This window comes from Polyodon spathula, chromosome 25, assembly GCF_017654505.1.
Source record: "Polyodon spathula isolate WHYD16114869_AA chromosome 25, ASM1765450v1, whole genome shotgun sequence".
NCBI lineage: Eukaryota > Metazoa > Chordata > Actinopteri > Acipenseriformes > Polyodontidae > Polyodon > Polyodon spathula.
This window is the reverse complement of record NC_054558.1, coordinates 13,187,676-13,205,817: the sequence shown is the minus strand read 5'-3', so window position 1 is coordinate 13,205,817 and position 18,142 is coordinate 13,187,676. Positions and strand designations below refer to the sequence as shown.

Here is an 18,142-nt window from a genome sequence, read left to right as displayed (position 1 = left end):
GGGGTTGCATCAGCAACCTATCGTTCCCTTTCAAGTCGAAAATAACCATCAAGGTATGGGAACAGTGTACCCAAGCCGTCGCGAGGGAGGATTCTCGGCAGTAGGACAGACTTACGTCATAACGCAACTGCATAGGCAATACATCTACGCATATGCGGAGCTGCGCCTCAGCATCTATGCTCGCAATGACACCAGTCCTAATGTGGAATAGTCAACATCTGATTGGCATCCTGAGGTGCCATAGAGTGTAGTACAGATGCTACAAATAGTTGAGCAGAGGAATCCAGTACGTTTAACCGGTAAAACCTCATAAAAGTATGTGGTGTAGCCCAACTGGCTGCCGCACAAATCTCAGACACCGGCACCCCTCTAAAGAGGGCCCAGGATGTCGTCATACCCCTAGTGGAATGCGCCTTCAACTGCCCTGGTGGCGGAAGGTCTGCAGATTCATAAGCTAATTTAATAGCATCCACTATCCAATGGGAAAGGCATTGTTTAGACAATGGCTGACCCAAAGTCTTAGGACCATGGCATATGAACAATTGTTCTGTTTGCCTCACAGTCGTTGTAAGGTCAATATACCAACTGAATGCCCGCACGGGGCAGAGCATGTGTAACCGGTCTTCCTCTGGGGAAGAAAAAGGAGGAGGATGGAACACCATCAACTCGACTGGTTGGTTCAAATGAAACAGGGATATGACCTTAGGTAAAAAGGCTGGATTTGGGCGCATGGAGACCTTAGAAGATGAATGCACTGACAGTGCATGTAACTCGCTGATGCGTTTGGCTAACACCATTGATAGCACAAAAGACACGAGCTTCAAATCCATGGTATGGAGAGGCTCGAATGGTGCCTTGGTAAGGGCTTCCAGCAGCACATCAAGGCTCCATGATGGTAAACTGGTTATTCTTCGGGTTCGGATGCCAAAGCCGTCCTTGGGCCTGGGATAATAGGTCTGCTCGCAGGGGAAGCTCCCGTGGTTGTCCATGCAGCAACTGCACCAGGCTCAGAAACCATATCCTCCAAGGCCACTGAGGAGTGACCAGGATCACTGATGCTTGTTCTACCATGACCTTCTCTAAGGAATCAGTGGAAATGCATATAGGAGCCTTGGCGGCCATTCGTGAGCCAGTGCATCAACTCCTAGGGGGCTGTTGAGTTCCCTCACTGAGAACCATAGGGGGCAGTGCGTGGTCTCTCGTGAAGCCAAGAGATCTACTTGCATCATGCCGAACCATTCCCAAACACGCCCTTCCACCTGAGGGTTTCCTCTGGATAGGAGATCCGCTGCATAATTGACTCTGTCCGGTAGGTGAACCGCGCGCAAAGAGGTCAAACACGGCTGTGCCCATAGCAACAGCCGTGTTATCATCCAGTGAAGGCGAGGGGACCATAGGCTGCCCTGGCGGTTGATATACGCCACAACCATGATGTTGTCCAACCGCACTAACACGTGCTTGCCTAGAAGCACTGCCAAGAAGTGCCAAAGTGCGAGGTCCACTGCTCTGAGTTCCAGATCATTAATGTGGGCTGACCTCCAGGGTCCTGACAACACTTCACGGATCCCTGAGCATTTCCAGCCTGCTCCCCAACCTTGATTGGAAGCGTCGGTCATGACAACCTCCCTTCGGAAGATGGGACCTAAGCGCATGCCCTGGCGAATGTTTGACGGAACTTTCCACCAGCGCAGTGCTCCCCAGCAGGTTCGAGATACCATCAACCTGTGGTGTTTGTCTCTCTGCGGATGCATCACGAAGCATTGAACCAGGCCCGTAGAGGTCTCTGGTGTAATAAGCCCAAGGGTAAGGCTTGCTAAGTGGCAGCCATTAGCCCCAGCATGAGCTGACACAGCTCCATGCTGATTGTTTCTCTCAACCTGAACAGGGAGAGACATTGCTTCAGTGAGGCAACTCTCTGTGTCAACAGGGTCGCTTCCATGGACACTGAGTCCAGATGCAGACCCAAGAATTCGTTCTGTTGGCTTGGCACAAGGCGGCTATTGTCTGAATTGACCTTCAGATCTAGCCACTGAAAATGGTCTGTAACCATCACTGTGTGCTGTGCCAACTGCTCCTTCGACTGCGCGCAGACGAGCCAGTCTTCCAGATAGTTCAGCAGTCGGACACCTTGAGCCGGCAAGGGAGCTAGAATGGCATCCATACATTTGGAAAAGGTTCGAGGCGCTTGTGACAGGCCGAATGTGAGGACACAGAACTCGTACACCCTGCTCTGAAATGCGAAACGTAGATAGTTCCTGTGACCCGGGCAGATGGGAACGTGAAAGTACGCATCTGTCAGGTCCATGGTGGTTAACCAGTCGCCGTGTCGGACTGACTGGATGATGTGCCTGTGCGTGAGCATCCTGAACGATAACCTCTGCAGGTATTTGTTCAGTACTCGCAGATCTAAAATAGGGTGGAACCCGCCATCCTTTTTGGGCACCAGGAAGTATTTGGAATAGAACCCCTGGTCCAACAGAGCAGGGTCTATTTGTCAGGCTCCTGCACTCTCGCCTGCGAGAGCCAAAGCTGACTTCTGGCCACCACCAGAGATGCGATGCTCCTGCCCTGAGCCTGCGCGTTGAGCTTGGCCAGCTTCACCAGGAGCTGACTGACCGTGCCCAACTCGCTTCTGAAGGCCGCAGAAGGGCACTCAGGCAGGTCTCTAATGAATGCCGCTTGGTAGACTGTCTGTAAGCTGGCTACATTAGATAGTCTCTCTGCCTCTGTGGCCTCAGAGTACCCTTTCTTCAGGTGTACCTCTGTGATCCTGCACTGCTTATTGGGGCATGTAGGGTTTTTTGTAAGCCCCGATAATGTTGGCGTCTTCACCAACGCGGCGAACGCAGCGTCCACCAGCGGGAAGGATGCTAACCCAGCTTCACTTGCCCCCTGCATAGTAAAGAACGAAGCCTTGCAAGAAGTCGCAGGAGCAGAGGCCAGGGCCCCCCAGGTAGACTGCACCTCCTTAACAAAGTCCGGGAATGCTGGGAGAATCCTGGACTGATGGGACTGGGCTGAAGGCGACTCAAACAGTGATCGCCGGGGAAGTTCTGTATTAGGCCATTCGCTGCCCAAGTGGCGGGTTTCTCTCTCCACCACAGACCACATAGGGTCATCGGTATCCAACAGCTCAAGCTCAGTGTCGTACTCAGAGTGCTGGGAGGCTACCTCAGCCTATATACTGTCCCTTTCCAGGATGTCAGATGCGTCTCTGGAAACAGCATCAATATCCCAGTCCTTTTGAGGTTGCAGTGGAAGGGGAACGACCGGTGCAGGTTGTGGAGGAGCCACTGGCTGGCTAGCGACGGACCCAGTTGGTTGTTCTGGGGCTCAGGGCACCACATTAGCTAGGGACATGAGGATGGACTGCTGTCCCATCATGACCTCCATAAACTGAGACATCTTGGAGGTTAGTTCCACCACCTAGACATCCTACGAGGGCGTACCCTAGAAGGGAAGGGGATGCGTTCCTGAGCACATCTGGTAGCGGACCTCTGACTTGCTGTAATTTGGGAGGACGGGCTCCTGGAAAGCTGCAGCCGCCCTGGTGTATTGTAAAGTTACAATACAGTCCGGTACTCCCTGTCTTGCACCTCAGCCCTCGATAAGAGACACAGAGCTGAACTACACTGGTAAAGTTACAATACAGTCCGGTACATACATGTCTAGCGAGATCCATCACAAGTAATAGAAAACTGGGATGCTGTGCGAGCTGCAGGTTTGTGTAAGGGACAGGTCGACTCTTTCTCTTCTACAGATGCATTCTTCACATTGTTTTCAGATGGAAATGTAACCAAAGTAGGGAGCGAGGTTTGAGGTTAAAATCGACGAAAACAATAAAGAAAAATGAAGTGAAGATTCTGCTGTGGGTATAATTACTAGAAGGATCTGCTATAGCAGCCTGGAGAATGTGTTTCTCTGAATGTGCTGTTTGTTTTTCATTAGAAGTGTCCCAAGCAGAGATAACAACTCGATCTTAAAAGAAAAATATGCATAATAAAGCTCTATACACTGTCGTGTATTGCGTTTAGAAACTACCCGCATTAAACAGCACACATTGTTCTGTAAACTGGTTGATAAACTCAGTCAATATAACATTACAACAAATAAACAATTGATACATTTTATTGAATTTTTTTGTACTGTATGTCATGTATTATTCATTTCTCTATATTTAAAGTATTATTAATTTTCTTGTTGTTATTTCATCTTGTAAAGTGCTTTGTGATGGTGGCCCGCTATGAAAGGCACTATATAAAATAAAGATTGACTGATTGATTGATTTGCATTTTGTAGAGGATCAGCTCAGGACCATGAACAGTGTCGACAATCCTCGATGAGGGAGGTTTGTCGTGTTGAGAATGGAGCAGGAACGTACTTGGGTTACTATGCTGCTGTTCTGTTTGAGCATAAGTAGGTCCATGTATACATAGTGGTTATGCAATTTGTCAAACACGTGGGTCTATTAATCGATATCATACAAGTAAAATACAGGACGTTCTTGTTTTAAAGACTTAAAATTAAATGCAGTTTAGTCGTGCAGTTTAGTAATAAATGACAAACAGAAACGGTGATTTATATTAAACAGCAAACAATGAAATTGGTAGCAATTGGTTATTTGAAAAAGCGAAGTGAGTTCAAATCATTGACACTATAGAAGGGAGTTCACATTATCTATAAGTATGCAATTATGTCATTTTTATACTTGTTTCTAACTATGCCCCTGCACTGTACCAGAGAAAACAGTACACATGAATCTGTACCTGCTGGTAACTATCTCCCCTGTATTCTACTAGTGGAAACAGCACACATGAATCTATATCTGCTGGTAAATATCCCCCTGCACTCTATTCAGAGAGACATATTTACTCTCATTGAAAAGAACAAAAACAAAAACGAGATCTTTGAAGCGTTTCTCTAACTTTTGATAACTGTTCTTTTCAATGTTATTCTGAACATATTCACATTGACTGTAACATAAATTCAACTGACACCTACATCTCACTCTCTTCAGTGCTGAAAGGGTAACTTAATATCCTTATTTAAAGTTTAAAGATTTATTTGTAAACATAGCTTACTAATTTGCATTCGACGTGTATTATTATAATTATAGACAAATAAAGAAGGACGAAAAAATAATATTATGTAAGAAAAAACCATAAAATAACAGAGATTTATAATTCAGTTGAACTATGCATTACCAGAATGCAGCGCTCCTCTTACTCTCCTGCCCCGCCCACTCACTGCCATTTCCCACACACCAAGTAGAAACGATCAGTTTAACCCTGATGTCTGTACGACAGTTCAAGGGAATCCCACCAGGGGGCGGTGTAGGACAATAATTGTTCAATGCTCATTCACAGTAAGCTCCCAATCTCCTGGTGCAGCTGCTTTCCAACACTACCTGTATGAAAACAGTATGAGAATGCCACCCCCACTCACAGCATGAAGAAATGATGTCAGATAAGCGGTGTTACATTGTGTTCTTCCGTCTCAGTAACAACAAGGATCTCGGCCAATCTGTGTGAATGCAGCCTGTGTATTGAGGTACAGGCAGGCAATGTATGTTGATAAGGAATACACTGTACAGAGGATCAGATACATTAAGAGACATTGGGCCATGTCAATAAAAAAAAAAAAAAAAAAAAAAAAAAAAAAAAAAAAAAAAAAATAAAAAAACTGAACACAGTGAGAGTGCTTAAGGTTACTTGAAAATATGATCCTTTGTTTCCCCAGTGTAGTTTCTTTTTAGACCATTCCCAGCGCTCTGCAGAATCCACTGTGTTACTGTGTTACTGTGTAACCCAATGCGCTCCCTGCTTGGATCTGTCTGTCTGTGTCAAACAGTACTGGAACACAACTCATGACACAAAAGAACCTCGTTCTGGTGCTTCACTGAGTAATGAAGAAGACAGAGCGCAGCGCGGGTTCATGGGTTCTGATTGGACATCAGAGAAACATCCCTACACACGGAAGAAACGTACACTGATCCGCTCGGAGGTGCGGCTGCAGACTGGCATTGAGTACTGAGCAGAAACCAACAGAACAGAGACATAGAACTCATTCAAACTGAATGAACAGCGATAACCATGCTGTATGCAGGTCTCCTCACTGCAGTCTTCTATCTAACCTTTGGTAAAGATGTATTTTATTGTAATAACAGTTTCGTGGATTCAGCTGCAGTTACTAAATCGTGCATAATAATTGTTATTATTATTATTATTATTATTATTATTATTATTATTATTATTATTATTATTACGTTGTTGTTTGTTTGTTTGTATTTACAGACTGCAGTCGTGGTGATGAAATTAATCAACTCAATGACACGATTACCTCGAAAGTTAGCAGCGACGTGAGGATATTCTGTAATTACTCCCTGAGCAGTAGCGTTAGCACTGAGAATCTGTTCTGGTACAAGCAGACTCCAGGCAGCTCTCCTCGATATCTGCTTCATCGCATAAAAGGTTCCACTGATGAATTCCGATCACATGAAACTGAGGCCAGGTTTTCCAGTAAGTTGGACACATCGCAGAAGATGACTAGTTTAACAATCGTGAACACGCAACTGTGTGATTCTGCAGTGTACCTGTGTGCGCTGAGTACCACGGTGCTGTCTTTACATTACTGCCTTCTACAATAACACAGCCCATTCAGAGCGCACTAATGAACTCCTTCACTGGAAAAACACACAAACAACATCACGTCTGTTTTATTTGTGCTGTTGCGGGTTAAACATCTCAGTTACAATGTGTGTGTACAGTCTGTTATTACTCGGTAATTAAGAGAGTGAGTAGTTTAGATCAGCAGTCGAATAACTGGGAATATTGATAAAAAATAATAATAATAATAATAATAATAATAATAATAAGAAGAAGAAGAAGAAGAAGAAGAAGAAGAAGAAGAAGAAGAAGAAGAAGAAGAACTTAGATAAAATAAAATAATGTCTTATTTCTTAATGTATGCTTTTATTACCATTTATTTAATTTGTATTGATTAATTGTATTTATTTTCTTCTTGTTGCTAGTGTCGATTCCCTTTAACCCGTAGCGGCAAAATAGGCATGGATGGGACAGGCAGAACGGCGAGTCAAATATTATATTCCTTTACTGTGCTATCAAAAGTAAATGGTTTTTCACAAACACAAATCTAACCTACAATAATACCTATTACATTGTACAGGAAACTCAACAAGTACATCATCTAGTGAACAACCAAACAATGCGCACATACCTGCGCTTCAATATGAAGGCGGACAAGGACGTGCTTGTATCAATACCAAGGGAATCGATTCACGTTTAATCACAGTTACGGATATGTCGGATTCAAAGAGGTTTGCTTTTTGTTCATTTTATACACGCTGGGAGGCTTTTGCATGCGTTTTATTCAATAGCCGATTCTATTTACAAACACATTAGGCTCAGAAAAAATATTTCAAATGTCAGTTTAAATTTATGGGATATTTTCATAAAATTCTCCAGCGTGCTTTTATCAACATTGCAGTTGCTTTGACTTACTCCTTCTTTCTGCTCTTTTGAAACTAAATGAATAAATACAGAAATCAACCCTATCCTGCTTAACCCTCAGCCCTCTACACTGTTAAAATTACAACACAGTGCGGTTTGAGATTAAAATCGACGAAGAATATTCTGTTTTGGGTATCATTATTAAAAGGGTCTCCAATAGCAACCACGAGATTGTGTTCCTCTGAATCTGTTATTTTTATTTAATTAGAAATGTCGCAAGCAGACATAATAACTCAGTCTTAAAAAAAAAAAAAAGATCCATAGAGACGTTTTCCATTTGCGTTTCCTACCTGACCAGTTCAGACCGCGGACAGTGTCCTTTATCCTTATTGAATTTGATCAAGCATCGATAAAACAAACCTCTATTTACTCATATAGCAGAAGTTGAATTAAACAATGGCTGAATGGAAAAGCATTGCATGTGGCAGGTACCTTGATTGAGCAGGACCCTGCTCACTGCACCTCTCACACAGGTCAGCACAGTGAGCTCTATTCATCAATGTGTCGGTCCCAACATCCCTTACTAAGGGAGAGCTTACAGCTAGTTTCTGGAAGTTTGTGATACAGCAAACTCTTCTTTTACATTTTTGACTGTATATCAAGTCTGTTAAGAAATAAAGAAGGTTTTCAAAACTCCAAAGAATTGCTAAAAAAAAAAAAAAAAACGCATTTTTTTCTGGTTTACACATCATTAACGCTGCCGATTATTAGCTAGAAGTGAGTCATCAGCTTATTTTACTACATTTGAAGGGAACCTTTCCATGTGATCCTTTCACAGGAGTTTCGAACTCACCGAAACCCTTACCAGAGATAATTGTTTGCCGAGAAAACGACTTTATGAATCTCGGTTTTTGAAAAACGAAACATTATGAATCGCTTGCACGGTTCGAAAAAAATACGAGATTCATAAAGTCGCCCCCCCCCCCCCCCCAAAAAAAAAAAAAAAAACTTAAAAGCTACACATTGCTGAATGCAGCCCATTGTCACGTCATCACGCCCTGAGCAGAATATGCGAGGCACTACTGAACACTGATGCGCTCAATAATTCATTCAGGGTTCTACTCTCGTCTGGTTTAAGAGCTTCTTCCAGCGAATAAATAACATAAGAATAGGTCCCTTAAAGATCAGCCTGCACACGATCTGAACTGCAACGTGCAGCTCAACAAGATCTGAATGCAGATGAACGGAACAACTACCAAGTGGCAATGGTGGAGAGCATCGACACCGTGTAGGAGAGGGGCACTGGTTTCCATGACATCGTCTCTATAGAAACACATGGTTCACAGTTTCAGCTTCAGATTGCACCAGACAGTAGAGGGAGGTTTGTCGTGTTGAGAATGGAACAAGAACGTACTTGGGTTACTGTGCTGCTGTTCTATTTCAGCATAAGTAGGTCCATGTATACATACTGGTTATACAATTTGTCAATACAATATCGTACAAGAAAAACACGGGACTTTCTCATTTTAAAGACTTAAAATTAAATGCAGTTTAGAGTTGCAGAATTTAGTAATAAATGACAAACAGAAACGGAGATTTATATTAAACAGCAAACAGTGAAATTGGTAGCAATTGGCTATTGGAAAAGCGAATTGAGTTCAAATCATTGACACTATAGAAGGGAGTTCACTTTATCTATACGTATGTAATCATGTCATGTTTTATAACAGTTTCTAAGCATAATCTCATATAATCATTAATTTTTTATTATGTCTTTTCTTTTAGAAATGACCCAAGCAGACTCAGTGACTCAACCTTCATATTCAATTGTTCTTAAACAGAGTGAGAGCACCATTATTCAGTGCGCGTATGAAGCAGCAAACACTGCTCCCGGTCTCTTCTGGTACATTCAGGACCCCAATCAAGCCCCACAGCTCATTCTTAGTAGATATTCTAAGAAGGAGAACATTCCACCAAGGTTTCAAAATCGTTCTCTGCATCTTCTGACAAGACAGAGAAGACATTTCATCTGAATATCACTGTGGGTTTGCTGTCTGACTCTGCCATGTACTTCTGTGCTCTAAGTCCCACACTGTGAGAGTCTCCATATCTCTTCAACAAAAAAACCCTGTTGCCTGCCAAGTGAATCTCGCTGGTGAAGAATGCTGTGCAGCCTTTGTTCTGTGTAGAAACTGCTAGAGAATACAGCACACACAAATCTGCATCTGCTGGTAACTATGCCCCCCCTGCACTCTACTAGAGAAAACAGAACACATGAATCTGTACCTGCTGGTAACTACCCCCCTGCACTCTACTAGAGAAAACATCACACTTGAATCTGCACCTGCTGGTAACTATCCCCACTGCACTATACTCAAAGAGACATTTTTTATTCTCATCGAATTCTACGAAGTAATGCAAACATCTCGCTACTAACGTGTTCCTCATACGAATAGAACCATTGGTGCGTATTTACAACATATCAAAGAAAGCTATTTTGCTAAATTAATAAAGCATTGAGTTAAACATAATTCTTAATATGCAAATCAAACAGCACACATTTGCATAAATTTCAATTCCATACATTGTAACTGCTGACAAAAAATAAAATAAAATAAAACAAAGGTTTAAAGGGTTTCCTTTCACACTGCAAACTGTCAGCCTGTCTGGCGGATATCATTGCAGGTAAAAAAGGAAACACAGTTACACAATGAGATGTTTAAAGCATTTCTTTAACTTCTGATAACTGTTCTTTTCAACGTTACAATGAATATCTTTACTATGAGTGTTATAGACACTCAATTAACACATATATCTCACTCTCTTCTGTGCTGAATGGGTAACTTAATATCCTTATTTAAAGATTGAAGATGTATTTGTAAACTTGGCCTACTAATTTACACATTACGTGTATTATTATAATTATACACAAATATATAATGATGAAAAATGTATATTAAGTAAGAAAAGCCAATACAATAATAGAGCTTTATAATTCTAGTTGAACTATGCAGTGCCAGAATGCAGTGCTCCTCTTACTCTCCTGCCCCGCCCACTCACTGCCATTTCCCGCACACCAAGTAGAAATGATCAGTTTAACCCTGAGGTCTGAACGACAGTTCAAGGGAATCCCACCAGGGGGCGGTGTAGGACAATCGTGTGTTCAATGCTCATTTACAGTCAGCTCCCACTCGCCAAATGTCCTGGTGCAGCTGCTTTCCAACACTACCTGTATGAAAACAGTATGAGAATTTCACCCCCGCTCACAGCATGAATAAATGATGTCAGATATGCAGTGTTACATTGTGTTCTTCCGTCTCAGTAACAGCAAGGTCTCCGGTCAATCTGTGTGAATGCAGCCTGTGTATTGAGGTAAGGCAGGCGATGTATGTGATAATGAATACACTGTACAGAGGATCAAATACATTAAGAGATACTGGGCATGTCAATATAAAAAAAGAAAAAAAAAGTGAACACAGTGCGAGTACTGAAGATGACTTGAAAATATGGACATTATTTTTTCCCGAATTTAGTTTTTTTAAAACCGTTTCCAGCGCTCTACAGAAACCGCTGTGTTAGTGTGGAACCCAAATGCGGTCCCTGCTTGGATCTGTCTGTCTGTGTTAAACAGTATTGGGACACAACTCATGACACAAAAGAACCGCGTTCTGATGCTTCACTGCGTAATGAAGAAGACAGAGCGCAGCGCTCGTTCATGGGTTCTGATTGGACATCAGAGAAAAATCCCGACACACAGAAGAATCGCCCACTGATTCTCTCGGTGATGCGAATCACTCTTTCAGTACTGAGCAGAAACCAACAGAACAGAGACAGAGAACTCATTCAAACTGAATGAACAGTGATAACCATGCTGTATGCAGGTCTCCTCACTGCAGTCTTCTATTTAACCTTTGGTAAAGATGTATTTTATTGTAATAACAGTTTCGTGGATTCAGCTGCAGTTACTAAATTGTGCATTATTATTATTATTATTATTATTATTATTTATTATATTATTATTATTATTATTATTTATTATTATTATTATTATGTTGTTGTTGTTGTGTTTGTTTGTATTTACAGACTGCAGTCGTGGAGATGAAATTAATCAACTCAATGACACGATTACCTCGAAAGTTAGCAGCGACGTGAGGATATTCTGTAATTACTCCCTGAGCAGTAGCGCTAGCACTGAGAATCTGTTCTGGTACAAGCAGACTCCAGGCAGCTCTCCTCGATATCTGTTTCATCGCATGAAAGGTTATACTGAAGAACTCCGATCAGATGAAACTGAGGCCAGGTTTTCCAGTCAGTTGGACACATCGCAGAAGATGACTAGTTTAACAATCGTGAAGACACAGCTGTGTGATTCTGCAGTGTACCTGTGTGCGCTGAGTACCACGGTGCTGTCTTTACATTACTGCCTTTTACAATAACACAGCCCATTTAGAGCGCACTAATTAACTCCTTCACTGGAAAAACAGCTGGTGCGGGTTAAACATATCAGTTACAATGTGTGTGTACAGTATGTTATTATTAGGTACTTAAGAGATGGGAGTTTAAATCTGCAGTCGAATAACAGGGAATATTGATAAAAAATAACTTAAATTAAATAAAATAATGTCTTATTTCTTGATAAATGTACGCTTTTATTACTGTTTATTAATTGTATTTATTTATTTTTTAGCTTGTTGCTAGTGTTGTAGTTTAAAAGTTACAAGCCATATTACAATGTGCTGTTGGTCCTGCCATATCACACACGCACACGCACACACACACACACACACACACACACACACACACGCACACACACACGCACACACACACACACACACACACATCGTCGATTCCCTCTCGTAGCGGCAAAATAGGCATGGATGGGAGTAGCAGAAAAGCGAGCCAAATGTTATATTTATTTGTTTACTGAGCTATCAACAGTAAATGGATTTTCGCAAACACCAATATAACCTACAATAATAAATATTATATTGTACAGGAAACTCAACAAACACATCATGTAGTGAACAACCAAACAATGCGCCCATACCTGCGCTTCAATATGAAGGCGGACAAGGACGTGCTTGTATCAATATAAAGGGAATCGATTCACGTTTAATCACAGGTACGGATATGTTGGAGTTTTGCCTTGTGTTCATTTTATACACGCTGGGGTGCGTTTGCATATGTTATATTCAAAGGCTATATTAGAGGCTCATTAAAATATTTAAAATGTCTGTTTAGGATGATTACATAAAGTATGTGATTATTATTTTTTATTTTTTTATCAGAAGTGCATTTGGTTTGACACTTTCCTTTATGATCTTATTAAAATAAATGAACAAATAAATAAATAATCATTGTCCTGCTTAACACTTAGCCCTCGATAAGAAACGCATCGCTGAACTACACTGGTAAAGTTACAATACAGTCCGGTACTCTCTGCCTTGCCCTGCCCCTCAGCCCTAGAGAAGAGAGGCAGCGCTGAAGTACAATGGTAAAGTTACAATACAGTCTGGTATTCCCTGCCCTGCCCCTCAGCCCCCGATAAGAGACACAGGGCTGAACTACACTGGTAAAGTTACAATACAGTCCGGTACTCCCTGCTCTGCCCCTCAGCCCCCGATAAGAGACACAGCGCTGAACTACACTGGTAAAGTTACAATACAGTCCGGTACTCCCTGCCCTGCCCCTCAGGACCTCAGGATTCGATACGAGACGCAGCGCTGAACTACATTGCTAAAGTTACAATACAGTCCGGTACATACATTTCTTGAGAGAGCCATCACAAGTAATAGAAAACAGAAATGCTGTGCGAGGTGCAGGTTTGTGTACGGGACTGGTCGACACTTTCTCTTCTACAGATGCATTCTTCACATTGTTTTCAGTTGCAATGCAACCAAAGGTTTGAGTTTAAAATCGACGAACACAATAAATAAAAGTGGAGTGAATATTGTGTTGTCGGTATAATTACTACAATGATCTCCTATAGCAACCAGGAGATTGTTTTTCTCTGAATCTGCTGTTTGTTTCTTGTTTTTCATTGGAAATGTTCCAAGCAGATATAATAACTCGGTCTTAAAAAAAAAAAAAAAAAAAAAAAAAAAAATCCCTGTACACTGTCTTGTATGTTGTTTAGAAACTACCCGCATTAAACAGCAAACATTGTTCTGTAAACTGGTTGAACTCAGTCAATATAGCATGACAACAAATAAGCAATGGATACTTTAAATTCAGAGACTCTTCGTTTGCGTTTCGTATCTGACACATTCAGAACCGCGGACAGCGTCAACTTTATCTGCATTGAAATTATTCAAGTATCGACAATACAAACCTTTATTTACCCATATCATAGAGATTACATGGAACAAATGGCTGAATGGAAAAGCATTGAATGTAGCAGGGACCTTGATTGAGCAGGACCCTGCTCACTGCACCTCTCACACAGGTCAGTACAGTGAGCTCTATTCATCAATCTGTCACTCCCAGCATCCTTTATTAAAGAGGTCTTACAGATTTCCCCCGAAGGTTTATGATACATCAAAGGCTTCTTTTCTTTTTTGACTGCAGTATTAAGTCCTTTGAGAAGAAATACAGAAGGTTTTCAAAACTCCAAATAATTGCTAAAAAAAAAAAAAACGCATTTCTCTTAGTTTACATATCATTAACTCTGCCAATTAGTATAGCTGCGATTCATCATTGTTTAGTACATTTTAATGGAAACTTTTTCATGACACATTTTCACAGGAGTTTTCCTAAACCCTTCCCAGAGATAATCTATTGACGAGAAATTTCATGAATCGCTTGCACTGTTCTAAAACGCAAAACCTACACATTGATGAATGCAACCCATTGTCACTACTTCACGCCCTGTGCAGTATATGTGAGGTACTATTGAACACTGATGCGCACAGTAATTAATTCCGGGCTCTATTCTTACCTGGTTTAAACGCTTCTTCCAGCTCATAAACAACATAAGAATAGGTCCCTTGAACACGATCTGAACTACAACCTTTTTTATTTATTTTAAATGTATTTATTTTAGTTTACTTTTTTCTAAACTACAAATTGACTTTTGTAATCTATAGATTACTCATACATAAAAATCTGAGACATGCTTCAATGTAAATGTCAGTACAATATTTCCAATCCAATTGAAAGCAATGGTCCCCATTACAATAGAATGCTATGAGAACACCTCTGTGATATAATGTTGTTTACCAGATTCCTTTGCATGTGAGTTGTATTCTTTTTAATTGTTTGAGACTGAATTAGGGCGGCACAGTGGCATAGTGTTTAGCACTGCTGCTCCATAGCACCAGGGTCCTGGGTTCAAATCTGGCCTAGGGTTCTGTTTGCGTGGGTTTTCTCCAGGTACTCCGGTTTCCTCCCACAGTCCAAGGAAGTGCTGGTCAGGTTGATTGGTCTCTCTAAATTGCCCTGTCTGTGTGGTGCCCAGCAATGGGCTGGCATTCCATCCAAGGTGTAGTCCTGCCTTGTGCACTGTGTCTGCTGGGTTAGGCTCTGGCTCACTCTGACCCTGTAAAGGATGACATGGTAAATGATGGATGGATGGAGATTGAACTAACCTTGAATGAGGATCTGTCTTTACCTGCAGTTTTCACTGAGTAATCTAGTGCTGAATGTCTCTGAAAGGTGTGAGTGAGGCTGATACCAAACCACAGGAAAGAGAGGAGTAGTGGTTCAGGCTGTGGACCCATTATCAGAGGGTCATGGGTTCAAGACCCCAATGCAGACAGTTGTATCCTTGAGCAAGGTTGTGTACCCTGAGTGCTGCACTCAATCCACCTGTATAAATCACTGACATTGGCTGGGGGTAGCCTGTGATGGACTAGCATCCCACTGAAGAGGAGCCTTGTACTCTGTATTCTCATTCCTGATCCTGGAGAACCCCTGTGTCTGCTGGCTTTTGTTTCAACTGAGCTCTCATTACTTCATTGAACATAATAATTTGCCTGATCAGAGCGTTGTCATTATTTTAAATATTTTCAGATTTCAAGTTACATATACAATGTTATGAAGAATTTGAAATCTCCAACTTTTAGAAGCAAAACAATTTTAAAAAGTCAAATAGTTAGTTGATTGAGCATCCAATAAAGTCATTGAGAGCTCAGTTGGTACAAAAACCAGCAGACAAAGGGGGTCCCCAGACCCAGGATTGAAACCCAAAGCTATAAGCTATTTTGGTCTTGTGAAGGACCAAAACCTTTATAGAACTGCGAGTTTCAACAAAGTGCAAGCAAGTTCATGGATCTCAAAAGATAAATTCAATGAATCCATTATAACACTAGATGGCAGTGTTCCTGTAATTCCACAGCACTATTTGCACAGCTGGAGAGGTTTATAATGCTCACCTGGGTCTGTGGTCTATGTGTTTGTGTCTCATCACAGGCTGTCTTCAGAGAGGAGAATCAACACTCTTAAAAACAAAGCTGTGTGCAGATTAGAGAGGACAACACACTGAAGAATGCCTGCAATGTCACCAAGAGCTGTACAAATGTTCTTTGCGACAATAATGCAGCTGGTGTGTTTTATATGTAGGTGTATTTTATGAATGCCATACTATGTATTTTATGTATACCATATGGGACATTTTGAACTGTTTTCAGTTTTTTTTTTCTCTTTTAAATTTTATTCTATGCTTCTCTTGCTAGGTAACACAAAGGCTGCTGAAATTGATCAGCCCATCACTATATTTTCATACACAGGAGAGAAGACTGCCCTGAGATGTAACCACAGCATTGCAAACTTTCAGAATATGTACTGGTATTTACAGCGACCCAGTAAGTCACCTGAAGTTCTGATTTACGGGTACATTTCGGCTGAGCCTAAGGGACGTTTCTCAATGGTTTTCTACAGAGATAACCGCTCAACTGAACTTCACATCAGTAACACTGAGATGGCAGATGCTATGATGTATTATTGTGCTGTGGAGCACACAGTGGGGAAGGCTGTGAGTGCCTCAATACAAAAACACAGTGAAGTGTTCACACCCAGTTAAACAGGATACTGTCAAAGAGCTCAAATGTAATAGAAGAGAGGTGCTTGAATAGCTTTCCCTTTCTTTACATGGAAAACAATTCAAGCAAGCAAGTCTACAAAATGGTGCAATGGCATTATATAAAATGTATGTCATGATTGTTTTATATGTAACTGTACGGCTCTCTGTTATTTTTTAATTCTAAGTCTATTGTCTTTAGAGCAGGTATTTAAAAGCTGTAACAGTGACCTTGGATAAGCTGCATCTGCTAAATGTCTGCAATAATTCTAATGATATTTGCTGTTGGTGAAAGTCTAGTTAAACTCAACAACAACAATGCCATTGATGAGCTGCAGGCTATTTGATGTTGGGAGAGTGATGACGAGTAATTTAAAAATGTAAACTCCTTTGTCTCTGTTCTTTATTTTACTCTTGATGATTGGTTAAATTAACTTACAATAGTACTCTTAATTAACCCTTACATCACCCTTAGTGCCAATTCAGAATAAAATGAAAACGGGACAACTTAAACAATGCCCCCCCCCCCACATGCACACACATACATAGTAAACAAACAAACAAAGCAACAAAGGCAGTGCCTTACCCGACTAGACTTATACATGCTTCCTTTGTTCCTTCTTACTGTGATTTATTAAATATATGACATAATGATCTACTGTCTGGTTTCCCAGAGGACTCCAGGATGAATTCCATCAAGCCCTGGTGATTTGTTCATTTTAGGTGATGCTAGTTCCCTCAGTACTTCCTTCTCTTTTATAACCCACTCTGGTAGCGATATTTGTGTGTTTTCTGTTAGTTTAGGACTGAATGGGATTGGAAAGCTTCCATAAATACAAATGAATATGAATAATACAATCTCAATACTTACTTTCTATTCTTGATTAACAGGTATCTTTGTCTTTATCTGGTTATACCACATAACCCCTGCCTGCCCCTCCAATCATGTGAGCTGAATGAGTGACATGTTCAGAGCCGCACCTGAGCACAGAGCATGTTTGTTCTACAGCATCATCACTGTTACTGGCAGTTCAGAGTAACTTCCAGCACAAGAGCTTCACTGAAGCCTTCGAGTGGCACTAACCAGACGAGACTTACTCTTGAGTATTAAAAGACAAGCAGCATGTTTAAAAGGCAAATCTACTGCTGGGCAACTGCAGCATGTCTGCCATGTAAGTATAGAACAAGAAGAAAGAAACAACAACCTCAAACATTAAAGATACACTCAGATGGATGCACACAATCTACTTGCCCATGATAGAATTGTATTCTTGTCTCTTTCAGTGCTGATTCTTGGAAACACAATTCAATCAGAACATTCAGAGGTCTCTGATGAAGAAGGATCTTCAATAACTCTGAAGTGCACTTACTCAACCAGTGATACAGGACCATATTTATACTGGTACAGACAGTTTCCTAACAGGGCTCCACAATACATGGTGATGAGAGGAGCTGGAACATCAAGAACAGTGAAGACTGAGAGTGGATTATTCACAGAGAGACACTCAGCAAATGCTGATAAGGAATCTACCAACCTGACAATCTCCAGACTGGAAGCAGGTGATGCAGCGACGTATCACTGTGCACTGCAGCCTCACAGTGCTTCAGAACCACGGCACAGCTGAACAAAAACTCACCTTACCTTCTACTGCCAGCT

General features: G+C 41.4%; 1 gene segment (V, D, J or C); it reads left to right on the top strand.

Annotated features, from left to right (window-relative positions):
- Positions 1 to 6,036: 6,036 nt before the first annotated feature.
- LOC121299431 lies at positions 6,037 to 9,769 on the top strand. The segment is given in 3 exon segments: positions 6,037 to 6,138; positions 6,294 to 6,518; positions 9,255 to 9,769. Coding segments are annotated over 3 exon segments (519 nt in total).
- The last annotated feature ends 8,373 nt before the right edge of the window (positions 9,770 to 18,142 follow it).